Source organism: Hipposideros armiger, unplaced genomic scaffold (assembly GCF_001890085.2).
Source record: "Hipposideros armiger isolate ML-2016 unplaced genomic scaffold, ASM189008v1 scaffold_1422, whole genome shotgun sequence".
Taxonomy (NCBI): Eukaryota; Metazoa; Chordata; class Mammalia; order Chiroptera; family Hipposideridae; genus Hipposideros; species Hipposideros armiger.
The window spans coordinates 75495-90632 of NW_017732772.1; the positions used below are offsets into that span (position 1 = coordinate 75495).

General features: G+C 39.2%; 1 protein-coding gene across 2 annotated transcripts in view; it reads right to left on the reverse strand.

Moving 5' to 3' along the window:
- GUCY1B1 (guanylate cyclase 1 soluble subunit beta 1) overlaps window positions 1–1665 on the reverse strand; it is a 44014-nt gene extending 42349 nt beyond the window's left edge. Inside the window, exons 1-2 of one of the 2 annotated variants that reach the window (XM_019633868.1) lie at window positions 1504–1665; window positions 784–857 (exon numbers count right to left, since the gene is read on the reverse strand). In XM_019633868.1, coding sequence (XP_019489413.1) covers window positions 784–857; window positions 1504–1506 — 77 coding nt within the window. In that variant the 5' untranslated portion in view covers window positions 1507–1665. Of the gene's footprint in view, window positions 1–783; window positions 858–1110; window positions 1258–1503 lie in introns of those variants that run through there. The other variant, XM_019633869.1, reaches the window with a different exon arrangement.
- Between the last annotated feature and the right edge of the window lie 13473 nt (window positions 1666–15138).

Consider the following 15138-nt stretch of genomic DNA (forward strand, 5'->3'; position numbering starts at 1 on the left):
AGCAGAGATGACCCATCTTTCCAACAGGTTTAAACGCTCAGGTGCCTGGGGTATTTCCCTCACATCCAGAGTACTGGACTCACAGCTCTACTATGAAATTAGGAGACAGAAACTATGATGTCCTCCTACAACTGACAGCCTCCACCACAGCAGAAACACAAAAAGGGGCGTGGGGAATTTGGGGAAATGAAAGAGAAAAACACCTCCAATTTCACTTTATTTCAGAATGAATACATTAATGTGCTTCACAGTGGCTCAAGAACAGTCTCATTAGAAGCGAGTTTTAGCACACCGAAAAGGGTTAACTAATTTTGGTGTCTGCAAGGTGTGGGAATTTTAAAGGAGGCAAGGTCTTCCGTTTGTTTCTAAGGCCTCTGGGAGCTTGAACGTCGCGGAGGCCTTTGTGGTCCCCCGGGCCCTTCTCTGCGTGGGAGAAGCCGGTCCTGAAAAAGCCTGGGAGCTGCCAGGCGCTGGCAGCGCGTTCCCACGCTTAGGCCGGGTCCGGAGGCCGCGGTGACCCCAGGGGTCCCTTCCCGGGCTCTTGCCCTCCCAGCCCCGCCCCGCCCGGGCCGCCCCTCCTCTCCAGGTCCTGCTCCGGAGCGTGGGAGCGCAGCTGCAACCGGGAGCGGCAGGCGGAGGCATCTCCGAGATACGCACCCGCGACCGGAGCAGGAAGCGAAGGATGAAGCGAGGAGCAGGCGATAGCTCCGGGGGCCGCCTGGGGACCCTCCCCCCACATGCGCCGCCAGCGCCTAGCCCAAGCTTGAGGAGCTAGTCACTTACTTGATGTCTTCCCACACCTCCAGGCCATAATTGCGGATCACCAGCAGCTCCAGAGCATGATTCACAAATCCATACTGCGGGGACAGGGGGAACCTGAGCGTCAGGAAGCAGCTGTAGGTGGGAAGGGGCTTGAGGGGGAGGCTGCTGTATTTCCTGCCACTGCGCTGCTTTAACCTTGTACCCTGCCCTCTGGGTCCAGTCTATTTGGGGTACTCGCTGCTAAAGAGGAGCATTACATGGGCGCAACCACCCCCCCCAAAGGGGGCAGATACTCTCCATCACCGACCTCCTCACCCCCATGCCACTTCCTTACCTAACCCCACTCACCTGTCACCGCTCAGAGGCAGGATGGGCATCGGGAAAGCGTGGGAGAGGGGACGCGAACCCTGCGCCTCCCCCCGACCCTGGCGCTCAGCCTCCCACACCCGCGGGGCCGGCCTGAGCTGGAAAGCCCCGGTGCCCTGGCCTTACGTCCCTTTCCGAGCTCGGGAAGCCGGACCCCCTATGGAGCAAAGGCACCCAACTCCTCCACCGCGACCCCGGGCGTTCCCACCTCCCCTGTCCCGGGCGCAGGCAAACAACGAGTCTGCTCCGGCGACCAGCGGTGCGCTCCCCGAGCCCCCCCGCCAAGCTTCGGTGGCGCGGCCGGTTCCCTGGGGCATCCAGGCCCGGTCCAGCCGCGGCATGAGGATCCGGCCTGACCTGGCTGAGAGCACTCACCATGATGTCTGCGCCCGGAGCCGGGGAGGCAGCCCCCCACGCTGAAGCACCGCCGAAGGGACCCAGGCGGCGGCTGCAGCGGCTACAGCATAACAGAACCGCGGCGGCAGCATAGAGCTGGAACGAGCGCAGCAGTCCCGCCCTGATTGCCACCCCTTCGAAGCCAATGGCGAGTCGAGCCGCAGGGGGCTGGTCTCTGCCTCCTAGTTTTCAACCAATCAGTGGTAGAGGAGGGAATTCGGATGCTCTCAATACTGCTGCGCTCCAGGTCCTTCCCGCCCCCGCCCCAGTGACAAGGCTATCATTTGAGGCCATAACAATGACGACTGAGAAGACCCAGCTTTGCTCTTTGCATGAATTTGGGGGCAGGGGAGAAAGCAGCTATTGTAGGCCCACCAGATATTCTTATCCAAAGGTTTACCCTCATAGAAAGCAAAAACTGACTAGGGGTGTGTGTGTGTGTGTGTGTGTGTGTGTGTGTGTGTGTGTGTGTGTGTGTGTTTGTGTGTGTGTCTGGTTAGCATTGTCTAGTTTATCGTCTTCTTGCAGATAAACATTTCCTTTGTGGCTTGGTCCCTCAACAGTTTATGACAAACTGAAAGCTAATAATACTGAGCTTCCCATACTATTTTACTTTCAGTCAATGAGGCTAGTCGAGTAGGCCAGCTAAAATTTTCAGTAAGACAGTTTGGTGAGTGTCGTGTCAAAACCAGCTCTACCCATTACTAAACTTCCTTACAAGATCCAGTGATGCTCTGTGCTTGATCCTGGTGGGACACCTGATCCGACATCATGGCCAGGAACCACGAAGTGTTTGTCCAGAATTTGGCCTCCGTTGTTCTTTCTCGGAGGTAACAGATGAACTGGAAAAGGTCCCGTACAAAATGAGCAGGATTTTAATTAATCTACCGCGCAACCTATAATCTACCAGGCACTTCGGTGAGTTAATGCTCTGAGGCCCACCACAGGGAGAAGATGAAAGAGACAGGAACTGTCTGTTGATTAAAACTCTATGGACTGAGGTACATGGACACAGTTGACTAGACTAGGGTTAGGTCAAAAGTGAGGAAGAGAATACAAGCATTGCTTCTAGATCACCAGTGTCAAGTGGAACTGAGAACATGGTTAGAGAAATGTCAAAAATGAAACTACTGGCATTCATACTCAGAAACCTATCTTGAAACAAAATTGATACAAAATAATTATATATAAAATGAACAAAACAACAAAGAACTTATAAAAAGACTAATTTCTATCAATGGTGGATTAAATAGAGTCTTTCATACAATGGAACACCATGCAATTATTAAAATGGTAAATAATGATTTAATATTAACTGTTAATTTTTAACCTATTAAAATAGCCCATTATTTTATACAACCATGAAAAAGCTATATACATAATGATACAGAAATATGTATTGTTAAATAAACGAATAACATATGAATGTAATCATCCTCAAATTTATAATCATTGTACAGAGTAAGGTGCTATTCGCAAAATAAGAACACACACATATTGTTACAAGGATAATCTTCTGGGAAGATGCATAAGAAAGTTATGATATGTCTATTTTCTGTCACTAAAACCAATGGCAGGAGGGACCAAGAGATTTTTTATTATGACTTTCTGTATTTTTTTTTGTATTTAGATGTAATAATTTTTTAAGTTGTGAAAAACACTTTTTCGCGAATGTTGACCTGTTTTTTTTGAACAGCAGTAGATCCTTGCTACATCTCAGTCTACATTGGTCTGTGGTGTCCTGTACCTTAGACTCTCTATAGGTGAAAGATAGGGGAGGATTCCTCTCTAGTGATAAAAAAGGAGGAACGTTCACCTAGAGAAAGATGTCAGAGGAAATGAAGAATGACCATCCCAGCCAACTCATTTTCTCTCTCTGAAATTCAAGCTTCTGCCCTCATTGTTCTTTTTGTCCGATGAATTTTTGCAGTTGCTGCCATTTTGTCTGACACCTGTTTGCATGTGTGAAAATGTTATCATGTTTTGTTTTCTGATTGGCTTATATTCACACTGAATCTAAAAGAAGTCCTGTTCACTAAAACTTGGCCAAGTTTTGTTGGGCCACAATATATTACAATCAGTGTGACATTCAGGGAGAAGGGGGGACCTTTCGGCCACGGAGGAACCCAAAAAAGGTCACTATGCTCCTGTAAGCGCCCTACTTATAGTCACCACCACTGACAAAAGAGCCTGGAAATCAGGTCACAGGTACGTTATGCCGTATTCTCGGAAACAACATACTGCGCGCTCCTCTGTACCGCAGGAGCTGAGGGGAATCAGTTAGACAGGAAAAGGAGGAGCTTAGGGGATGTTTGAGCCAGTCTAAAAGTCAACACTATTTGAAGATCAGGCCAATGCATAAAAAATAAATAAATAAGTGAAAAGGCAACATGTGGCTTTCCAAAATGTCAACTCAAATGACTCACATTTTCAGCTAATAAAAATAAATTAGTTGGGTAAGTTAAGTATTAAATGTATCGTAACTGTTGTTTTCAAAGCTTTCCCAGTGATGTGAAAATAACAAACTTTAGGTTGGGAGTAAAGAGGAATGCATTTGGGAGGGATGGTCTCAGGTCTGTGCATCTGTTTTTCAAAACTTTGGTGTTTTGCCAGGATTTTCTACCATGGAACCAGGGCTTCTATTTTTGGATCATTTCGTGGAGCAGGATGTTCTTTAATTTCAACAATTCCTTATACAATGATTTGCTTTATATCCATACGCTTCTTTTATCTATGTGGCTCAGAGCCAAATTATTGTTTCTTTGTGAATCTTTTGGTGCCAACATTGGATAGGCACACAATAATGAAGCCTCTTATGGTTTTTGCTAATATAATCACTCAGTACTTAAAGCAAGGAATTCAGAATGCTGATGAGCAAAAAGAAAAGTGCGTTCTTAATGACACATCAGTGATGTGGTTTTGGATTAATGGGAAAAAAAAGAGATTTGATAATTCAGATTTCTAAAGAGGTGACATTCAGATATCCTTTTAATTTGCAAATTAACTGCAGGTTTAGCTACATGAAAAAGGTATTGACTATTAAAAGAGGGGCTTTTCAAAGTTATTCTTTCTATACCAAATTCTTTTAAGTGTTATCTTGCCATTAGAGTTCATAAACAAACAAAATGCACTCACAAACATATTCAAGCATATATATATGTACATATATATTGTATATAATATACATATATGTATATTATACTATATATATATAACATATATATGTGTATATATATAATGTTTTAACTCTAAGTAAATGGAAATAAATTAAAGAGAGTTAAGGATGATGGTTAGTATCAATGTTATAATAATTAGAAGCATTAATCAACGTATCACCCATATTTACCTAAGAATATTTTTAATTAAATAAAAATATGTTTTCTTCTTGAAAGAAACTTATGAAAATTAGATTTATTGCTAATGTTATGCTTTCAGAGTCAAGCTGATTAATAGAGAAATTAATTGGTCTTACCTTGGCCACAACCCACATTTACACGTGGTTGGGAGAGATTATCAGACATTTTTATAAGGCTAGATCTACCATCAATATGTCAAAGATTCATCCACTTGGAGCACTGAAAGGTATTTTAAAGTTCACATTGTAAAAATTTATTTTTCTGTACAGGAAACATCTTATGCATTTTGCTTTGCTGGGGAACAATGAAAAATTAAAATCTTAGCCAAGAAGTAATAATTAGTAAAGTAATGAATTATGTCAGAAGCTCTGGAAGATTTTAAGGTTCCCATGAAACCAGAGTTAAATATACTTTCTTGTCTCACTAGTGGCAATTGGAATCTATTACTTGAACTACACGTGTCTGTTTCAAAACAGTCCACATCTCTTAAAAGCCTTTAGATACTGCATTAAAGTATTGCTTTTTTCCAGTCTGTGTCCAATTGCATACTGAATATTGCTGATATTACAAAAGGAAATAGGGGAAAATGAAAGCCATTAATTCAGTTGTTTGGTTACATCTCTTTTTTATCTGTTTTTGATAGAAAAAGCAAAGAACAAAGCTAGCTATGAGAACAATATAGTGTAGTAGTTAGTGAGATTGTCTGTTTTTCACCATTTAGGAAAGGTGGAACATTGGACGAGTTACTTAATTTCTTTAAACTCCAGTTTCCTCACTTATAAAATGAGAAAAATAACAAGTAAATACACTCTGGTGTTGAGAAGGTTAAAAATATTATATGTTTATTGTGAATAGCAAATGACTTAAGGCAAATGTGATGCTTAAAGCATTGAATGGCACATGATAAGTACTCAGACACTATTAAATGATATTATTTTTGAAGTTGTTGTTATTGCTGTTTTTAGAATCAACCATTAATGCGACTAAGCTCCTTGGGTCCACCTTATAGAAATGTATAATAATATGTCTGTTGGCAGCAAATGCATAGTGAAAGGAGCTGAAACATGGCCACTAGAAGATGTAGATCAACCTTATCAGTTACTCACTTGGCAAGTTAACCTGAATCTTGGATTCTCCATTTAATAATGGAGGTAATATTGTCCAGCCCACTGCCCTCAACTAAGGTACTAAGATCATATGAGACAACATGCTTGAAAGCTTCTCATAAACTTTGAAGAACTACACATATCTGATCAGATTGTATGGAATTAGTAACTGAATAAGCCAAGGACTCATAGGAAGCTTTGAGTGACAAGTGACAATCTAACAATCTCTTGGCTACATCTACCGTTCACATTCAGAATTCTGTCCTTTTCTTTTTAAACATAAAATCTAAGCTTAACTACATGATACAATAATAATATTATGAGTTTTCTAACAAACATGAGTAAAAATAGTAAAAAGGAAGTAATTGCCCATTAATCCATGTACGTATTGCAAGAGCTTTTTGTCTGAATGAGTGCTTTATTAGCAACATACAAAATTGAAATTAGCCTATGCTGAGGTCATAAAATCTTATTCATTTTCATTAACATTTGAGGTAAAGCAATTGCATTGAATGTACCCATTAGTATGTTTATAAAACATGCATATTTAATGAAATGTATTTTAGAATGCATTTTGAAGGACCTTGAACTGTGAATTTTGATAGTTATGATCATTCTCCCACATGACAGAGAACATCAAATGGAAAAAGAGAAACAAAAAAAACAAAACTAGTTTAACCAGATTCAAAGAGCCATTAATGATGAGCTTTAGTTTAGGATGTCTGACCTCCAGAACTATAAAGCAATAAATTTGTTTTGTTTTAAGCCACTGTGTTTTTGGTAATTAGCTATAGCAGCAATAGGATATTAATAATATGTGTTGAGTATCTCTTCTGAACCAAATTCTGAAATCTCCCAAAAATCTTGGTAAGGACTGAATGTTCGTGCCCTGTAAAATTCATATGTTGAAGCCCTACCTAATCTTCAATGTCATGGTATTAGGGAGGCAATTCGATTTAGATGAGTTCATGAGGGTGGGGCCCCTATGATGGAATTAGCATCCTTCTAAGAAGGGAAGGAGTCTGCCATGCGAGGACACAGCAAGCCAGGGAGAGGTTCCTCACCAACTACGGAATTTGCCAACACCTCTGTCTTGGATTTCCCAGCCTCCAGAAGTATGAGACGTAAACGTCTATTTAAGCCACCCAGTTGACAGTATTTTGTTATAACAGCCCAAGCTGACTAAGACAGACCTATAAATTACATTTCTATGCTAACCTTTCAGAGGCGTCAATAAAAGTAGAAAGTCTCCCACGCGTCCCACACATTTCCTATTACTTTATGCACCTACTTCTTGTTTTCCTGTTGACCGTGTTGTTTTTCACACATGCGTTATACTGATGTAGCTTATAGATAATGTAGGACACTGCCCCCTTCTCCCCCCGCCCCAATGTATAGCCAAAGCATTCTTTGAAAGAAGGATGTGTCTCTAGGACCCCAGGAATAATTGTCATGGAAATTGTTGGTGTCTCTGTCAAAGTTTTGTATTGCAAGCAAAAGACATTTGCTAAGACTGACTTAAACAGAAAAGAAACTTATGAATATTGAGTAATTCACAAAATTGTGATGAAGACTGGAAAATGAATGGGCAAAACATAAATTCTATTCATTTCCTCCATGAAATCAATATCCAAAAGATACTGATTTGCATCTGTTGTATTGCATATATTATATATGTCTAGATTTTTTTTGAGGAGGGTTAGTTTTTACAAATAAATAGCATTATGTAGTAGTTTTTGATTTGGGGAGTCAAAAATTATCTTTGCTCTTTGTTCTGGTTGGTGCATTTCAGGCTGTAAAAAACAAAAGTCATTTTTTTTTCTTGCCGTCTTCTCACTGCTAGAAACCCTCTTTCCATCACCATCAAAATTCTTGGTCTGTTTCCCAACATTCATTCATTTCTCAATTTTGTTCATTACATTTGAACATCAGGAGTACGTTGTGGGAGGTAGTTCATCCTGGGAGTTGAGAATGAGGTTTGAGGAAAAGCCAGAAGTGCAGCTAGAAGGCTGGGAAAAGACAAGGGGTGCAGCATAGGAAACTGTTCATCTTGCGGGTAAGGAAAAAATCCAAAGCGGAAGATGAGCCACGTTTTGGGGATGAGCCTATCAATAAATATCAAAGCATTATTCATCATGGGTTGTGCTAAAGATGTTGATCATACAATTGAGAGTAAATGCAGGCAAAGCCCTGTAGGCCAATTGGTTAGCTTTTCTAGATCCCAGTTCTACCATTTCATCTTCTAGTCTATAGCTTAGCTCTTACTCTTTGGCACAGGTTCTTCATGACTGCCATTTACTTTTGTCCCAGGTGTAAGTAACCCAATGGTGTATGTGTGGTCTGGCCTACGTGGTGTCTTTGACTTCAGCTAAAGACAGGGGGCATTCCATAGCACTGTTCTAACTATGACTCTCATCACAGGGACAACTGCTTACATAGTCTGCGTAAACACTCAGTCAGTTATCCCCCAGGAAGCTATCCCCCTGAGTAATCAAGAAAACTCACTCTGGAGAGATCTCTGCAGCCATCTGCAGGCCTCAGGACCGCGGTGTTGCATTGAATCCTTGAAGAGTTTTTGTCACTTCCTGATTCCTCGTTTTCCCTACAGAACAAGTCACTTTGTTTTCAGAATGAAGGAAAATTAATGCTGGGCTTCCACATTAGTACAGTCCCAGGTTGCACAAGGTGCTCCTGGAAAGAAAGTATTGGTTACCATTCTCGGAATCCCCAACGTGGAACCTACTTCAGTTAGGGTGCATGAGTTGATAATGCCTCCTCTGTCGCTTCCCAGCAAGCTGGTAGACATTCGAGTTCCCAGTTCAGTATTAATAAACAACTCTAGCCTTTGTTCGAGGAGGCCCTCACTGAGTGCAATTGTCCCAGCCTGTCCTTAGAACCATGACAACAGCCTATGATGTTCATTAGGCCCATAAAATGACTGAGCAATAGCTCCAGGTATGGGGTGGGAGAGGCCGGTAGCTTGTGTAGGATATGCATGAGCTTTTAACAATAGCTTTTTGGAACTGGATTTTAGATACATTGACCTATACACAGCAAAAACCTGAAATAATGGTTATTGGTCTTATGTTTCTACACTATTATGTTGGAGGTTTGCTCTCTATATATCAGAGTAAACGTATTTGTATTACTTGGAATAATATTGTTTTTATTTGGATCAATGGTTTTTGTTTTTTTTAAAATAGAACTCATTTTAAATTTTAAGAAGACTTTATTTAAACACTTTTATTACAACATTGATGTGGCAGCAATATCTAACACGTTCCTGAGACACAGGATAACTTTTTGATAGGCTTTGCAACTCTGCCAGAAGCAGAACTCAAAATAAACATGTTATTTAAAGAACCTGTGAATGTTACAATAAAGAGAGTGTTGTTAATATCAAGAAGATTTTCAATGCAAGGTCCAATAGCTATCCTCTTTTACATACAGAAAAAAGTGAAAAGAAGTACTTAAATTATGGAAAAAGTATTGGAAAACCAATAGCAATGCACATTTACCAAAAGCTAGAGAAAATGTGTTGAGAGATATATTAAATATTTGCTGAGAAGAAAACTCTAGTTGCCTGTCTGTGAAGCCTCGTGAATCATTCCACAGAATAAGAGACACACACACGCACATGCACATGCACATGCACGTTGCTGGGGTGGCCTAGCAGTAGACTGTAAGGGGTCCTTAAATCTCTGGAATTATGTACATAGAAGTCTTGGGCTGTAAGATTATATGCATGTTTTCGGAAGAAGGATGGTCTATATCTTTTATCCAGTTCTCAAAGCAATAGGTGACTCATGGAAAGTGAAGAGCCACTGGCCAATTGTAGCAGTTTCCAAAGTAAAATATAAAGATAATACACTAGAATAAGAGAAGAAAATACTAGAATTTATATTCACGCTCACTTAAAAAAATAAAAGAAGCTTTACTACTATACCGTAGGATACAAGCTTGACAGTAGCATATTATATTTATTCGTCATAAACACTAACACTATTTATATGATTTTTTTTATATTTATAATATATTGTCAGTGCACTAAAATATTTTACTCAGAGTGTGCAGGAGTCTAAAAGTCTGGAGAAGACCTCTCTAGAGTAGTGAATATCGTTTCTGTTACAAAGTTTTGCAGGGTGCCTTTAATTTACATGTGAGAAGAGGTGAAGGAGCAGTCATGTCTCAAACACTAATATATTTTTATTCACTTCACTTTTGCAAGATACAAGTTATTTGGGGAAGAAGGCAGCTCATTGTGACGGAACAGTGTTTGGAGGCTGCACATCCCTGAGTCACTGGGCAATATTATTTCTAAAGGCACCGACCTCCATGACCATTGTCACTATAATCTCCCAAAAAGCCTGTTTGTCATTTTTATTCCAGGTGTAGAATACATTGGATTGTCCAACTTCTGTAATAGCAGTTCTGTTTCTATTTGTTTTGTTTTAATTTTCTTTGCGGCCACCTCATATTTCTTTCCTCCACACAGATGGGTCTGGCAACATTTCAGACTAAACAAACATCTTAGTGGCTACTTTAAGATTTGGGCATTATGCAAAGTCCTTTTCTGCCAAACAGTTTTCTTCACAATCTGTAAGGTTTATTGGCAATTTAATATTGTGATATTCAATACTTAAAACATTGAAAGGCAGTGCAACCTTATCCAAAATCTTCTACCAGAATGTCTGAGATTTAGTCCTAGATCTGCCATTTAATTTTGTCCTGGTTTCTATCTTAATGTTTAAATCTAAAATATTAACATTTTCCTGAAACTAAGTTTATTATAATATGATGGAAAAGAGTCAGCACTGATGATAAAAGAAGCCTGGCTTTGAGAATACCACTTCCTCTCCTGCCCCCTTTGCTTAGTTTTTTTTTAAAATAGAATCTATGCATTTCTGAAGCCTTTGCTATTTTTCGGCATGCCCTGACTATAGGAAGAAATGGACATGTTACAAATAAGAGAATAGTTTGGGATGAAAAAGTGTGTAGATTGCATGAACTAGCCAAAACAGATGCAGGCCTGACAAATTTAAAGCTGCTTGAAGAGAAATATAGATGGCAATAAAATGTAAAATGTTTGAAGTAGCTAAAAGTAAGAATATCAAAGGAGTACACATCATCAATATAATAAAACAAGCATGTAAAAGGAAGCCATGCTATCTAACATCTGGAAGCAAACATGCAAAGACAAGGAAACTCAACAAGGGACTGATGGCTTCCCAAGCTCATGACTTGCACAATGGTAGTGATTCTTCTTCTCATTACAGGATACCAAGATTTCTCAGGCTTTGAAAAGAACTCCAATGAAGAATGTACATTATGACACTGTAAACTTTGGTTTACAATTACATTTGGGTATTCGCTGCTTAACAAAGCAAGCTGTCCCTGCTTTTAGCCTGTGATTAATTAGACAAGGGAACGGCACTTCCCTGTCCTCTGGGCTGCACTGAGTTTCTGTTTCACAGGAGATGTTAAATCCTTCCTTACAGGAATTAACCACCCCTCTGGCCTAGCCCCTCTAGTGACTGCCCTCCCAACCTCTCTCACACACATTAAACCCTCCCATCCTTCCACCCTTCAAATCTGTCTTCATTTAACTTTCCAAGTGAAGATCTCTAAAGAGTGAACTAGCACCAAAGTGCATCATCATGCAAAACGAACTCTGTTTTATTGTTTTGTGAAGGGTAGTGATCTAACAAGCCACCGAACAAATATGTATCAAAGAGATTTATTTTCACATATTAATAACAATTTATCCAGGTAAAATCCATGCACTTAAAGCTACTACAATAATTCATTATCCCATTCTCTTTGGGGCTTTTAACTGCTGCTTGAACAGGACCTGAATGTGGCTCTTAAGCATTCAACAGCCTTAGGCTGCATTTGGGCTTTGCATGGAAAGCTCCATTTGGGCACTTTCCCAGCTAGGGAATCGCAGAGGGCCATGTCTATTCCCCAGCTCTCTGTGAAAAACACATTCCCCTTCATCATCTCGTTTACTTGCTAGGCCCACCATAGGACACCTTTGTCCATCTTATGACAGCTTCCAACTAAACCACAGGCCAGGCCTTGGGGTGCCCAGCAGTATCAGGGAGAAGAATTTGGAGGAAAGGTTAGTAAATGCAGAAGCAACTCTGCCTTCCTTCCCACCAGAGGACCCGAAGGGCTAATGGCCTGCAGAGTAATATGAAATTCCAATAGCAGATATCCCAGCTTTATGTTCATACTTGTGGTAAATACCCAGGATATAGCATGAATCACATTCTTCTGAGATATGAAAGAATGTTCGTTTGGTCATCTGTGAAAGTAAATATCCACCCTTATCCATACTGTTTCTGACACTGTCTTTCAAAAACACACATCAGATCTTACCATTTCTTCCTTTAACATCTGACATCTCCCTTGGCTACTGGTTTTAACACTGTTGGGGAAGGAGGCAGAAGCCAATGGTCTGCTTTTTTCTGTTTTGCCTTTTTTTTCTTTTCTATTGTAAGATTTGTTTTGAACAAAGGGCTCCATAGAAATAAATAATGAATCATCATCATCATCATCACACACCTTAACATGACAAATAGCCCCTTTCATAATTTGTATGCAATGGTCTTTCTGTCCTTATATTCCTCACCTCCAATTCATCCCAGGCAACTTGCCATCAGGATATACTATGCATCTCCAAGACTCCATTTTTTCCTGTATACTTGATTACTTGCTTGAACCAAGTCCTTTCCTCTTGGCTTGATGGACTCCTCTAAGACCAAGACACTTCTCCAAGCATTGAGTCTCCTTCTTTGTGCTCCCACAGAATTTTACAACTATTTGATGTTCATCTTTCATTTTCCTTTTCTGATAGAATGGGTCATACATTATCTCTGAATTTCAAAACAATATTATCCCTGGCACATAACAGTCATTCAAGAAATGATGAATAAAGAAATGAAAATTAGTAAGTGAATCTATTCTTATTTAGGTTCAAACTTTGTGTTTTCTGACAAAGTAGAGATGGAAATAAAAATATGAGAAAAAATTGGAAGAGACATTTTAACATTACATTCCTCTTTGCTTCTTGATGCAAACATCTTTAGAAAATTTCAGTGGCACTCTAGGCTTGTTAGAGAAATATATGAAGAGCAAATTTATTTTGTATACTGGACACAAGATAAAGGGGCAAAAAGCCATGAATGGAAACAGTAAAATTTGAACAGGAGGAACAGCTCCTGAAATTCTCAGGAAAAACAAGCTGATAAGAACTCTTGGGATCCCACATTATTTTTTAGGATAGTTAATCTGGCAACAAGACTCAGATCCCCTTAGCTCCCAAACCTGTCATAAGCCCTCTCTGTCTATTCTTTTCTCTATCTTCAATTCACTCCTAAATCAGAGCTCCTATTTTGTTCAATTATTTCTGTGAGAATTACCTTCCAGGTTCTCTGCCCCTGGCCCCCACCAGTACTCTGGATCTGAAAATGCCTCCATAGCCCCTATCCTCCAAATTGAATAAGACAGAGAGAAAGGGAATTCCTTAAATTTTTTAGCATGCAGTTATAGATTTTGAATGTATTCTATCATAGGAATGCTGTATGTTCATCTTGCTTAAGGTCCACAGAATATTCCATAATTAATGAACCTTTGTAGGCTGGCCTAGCGAACCTATCACAGGTTATTTAATTTCTATGGGAAAATACATTTTTTGGTGACTTTTTATTTAGATAAAATGTCAAATTTATAGATAGCTTGCAGGAATAATACAAGGAATTCTCATATAGCTTTTACTCAGATTGTGTACGTTTTACTCTATTGACTTTATATGTAAACACATAGAGAGAAAATATTTTTGAATTCTAATTGACTTACGAACTTTCAGAACACAAATTATTACCAAACTGGGGTCTGCTTAAATATTTGATAAAGATGACATTTTATGTTATGCTTTTTAATTTCCTTTAATTCTTATTATTTTCCCTATAATAAGAGCTCAATTCCAGAAAAAAAAGGTATGTATTTATTTTCAAGTATTTTTATTAACTTCATAAAATTGTGAAACTATAACTATATTTTCCCAAGGCCTATGGTGTTTTCCAACAAAAGGATTGATATTTAATGAAACGCATTCATTTCTTCAAGACATCAGGGTATCCCTTAGTTAATCATAATCATTGTGATATCTATAGTAGTACATTTGGGATGCTAGAGGCCAATCAACAATTACTTTTTATTCCTGAAGTCACCATGGGGTAGCCTGGGAACTAGTGGACATAATTAAACAACTTTTAAACTGAGTTACTTCTTAGAGCCCCAAGTAAGAGTTCAGCATATCTCTGGCTCTGTTAATATTGATTTAAAAACCATAGTGTTCACCTTTCTCTTGCCTTGAAATTGAGTTCTTTTAAAATCAAATCCTTACCCTACACCAAACTCTGTAGGTTATTTAATTCACCAGAGATCTTAGACTAACATCATTAAAAATTAAAGTTCAAGTTCCAGAAAAATGTTGTCAAGTTTCCAATCACTGCATCACTTTCTTCATCAACATTAACAGTCTCTTTAGACAATATCATTGAGATATTTCAACTAGAGCCACAAATTCACAGATGTGTACTTGATAAGACAAAAAAATGGATGATTCTTAGGACATATATATAACCATAAAGTGTTTAACACAAATACTTAAAAACACACTGTCAGAAAAAAGAACAAGTCTTACTTCCCATTTCGCAACTTTGAATTTCTTATTGGAACTTTATAAGGCTCAGCATGGCAATAGAGGCTGTCTTCTCCTGAAATAGACCCAAATTGCCGTGTGTGTGTGTGTGTGTGTGTGTGTGTGTGTGTGTGTGTGTGTAAATGTTTTATTTGTGTACTTTATGGTATGTTCCCTGAACGTTGACTTACTCTCATGTTGCTTCTGGTTAAATTAAATTACAGTGGTATTATTGCATTTTAACATAGGCTGTAAGCCTCTTTCATCCTGAATACTATAACACAAAAATGAATTAATAGGAATTAAATGGCTAATATGAATTAAAATAGCTTTTACTATGTGTAGAATAAAAAGAAAGTCAAACAAAAAAGAAGTATTTATTGTGAAGGACATTGCATTATGAAGAATATTTTTATAAAATAATCTTTGATATTTACATAAGACC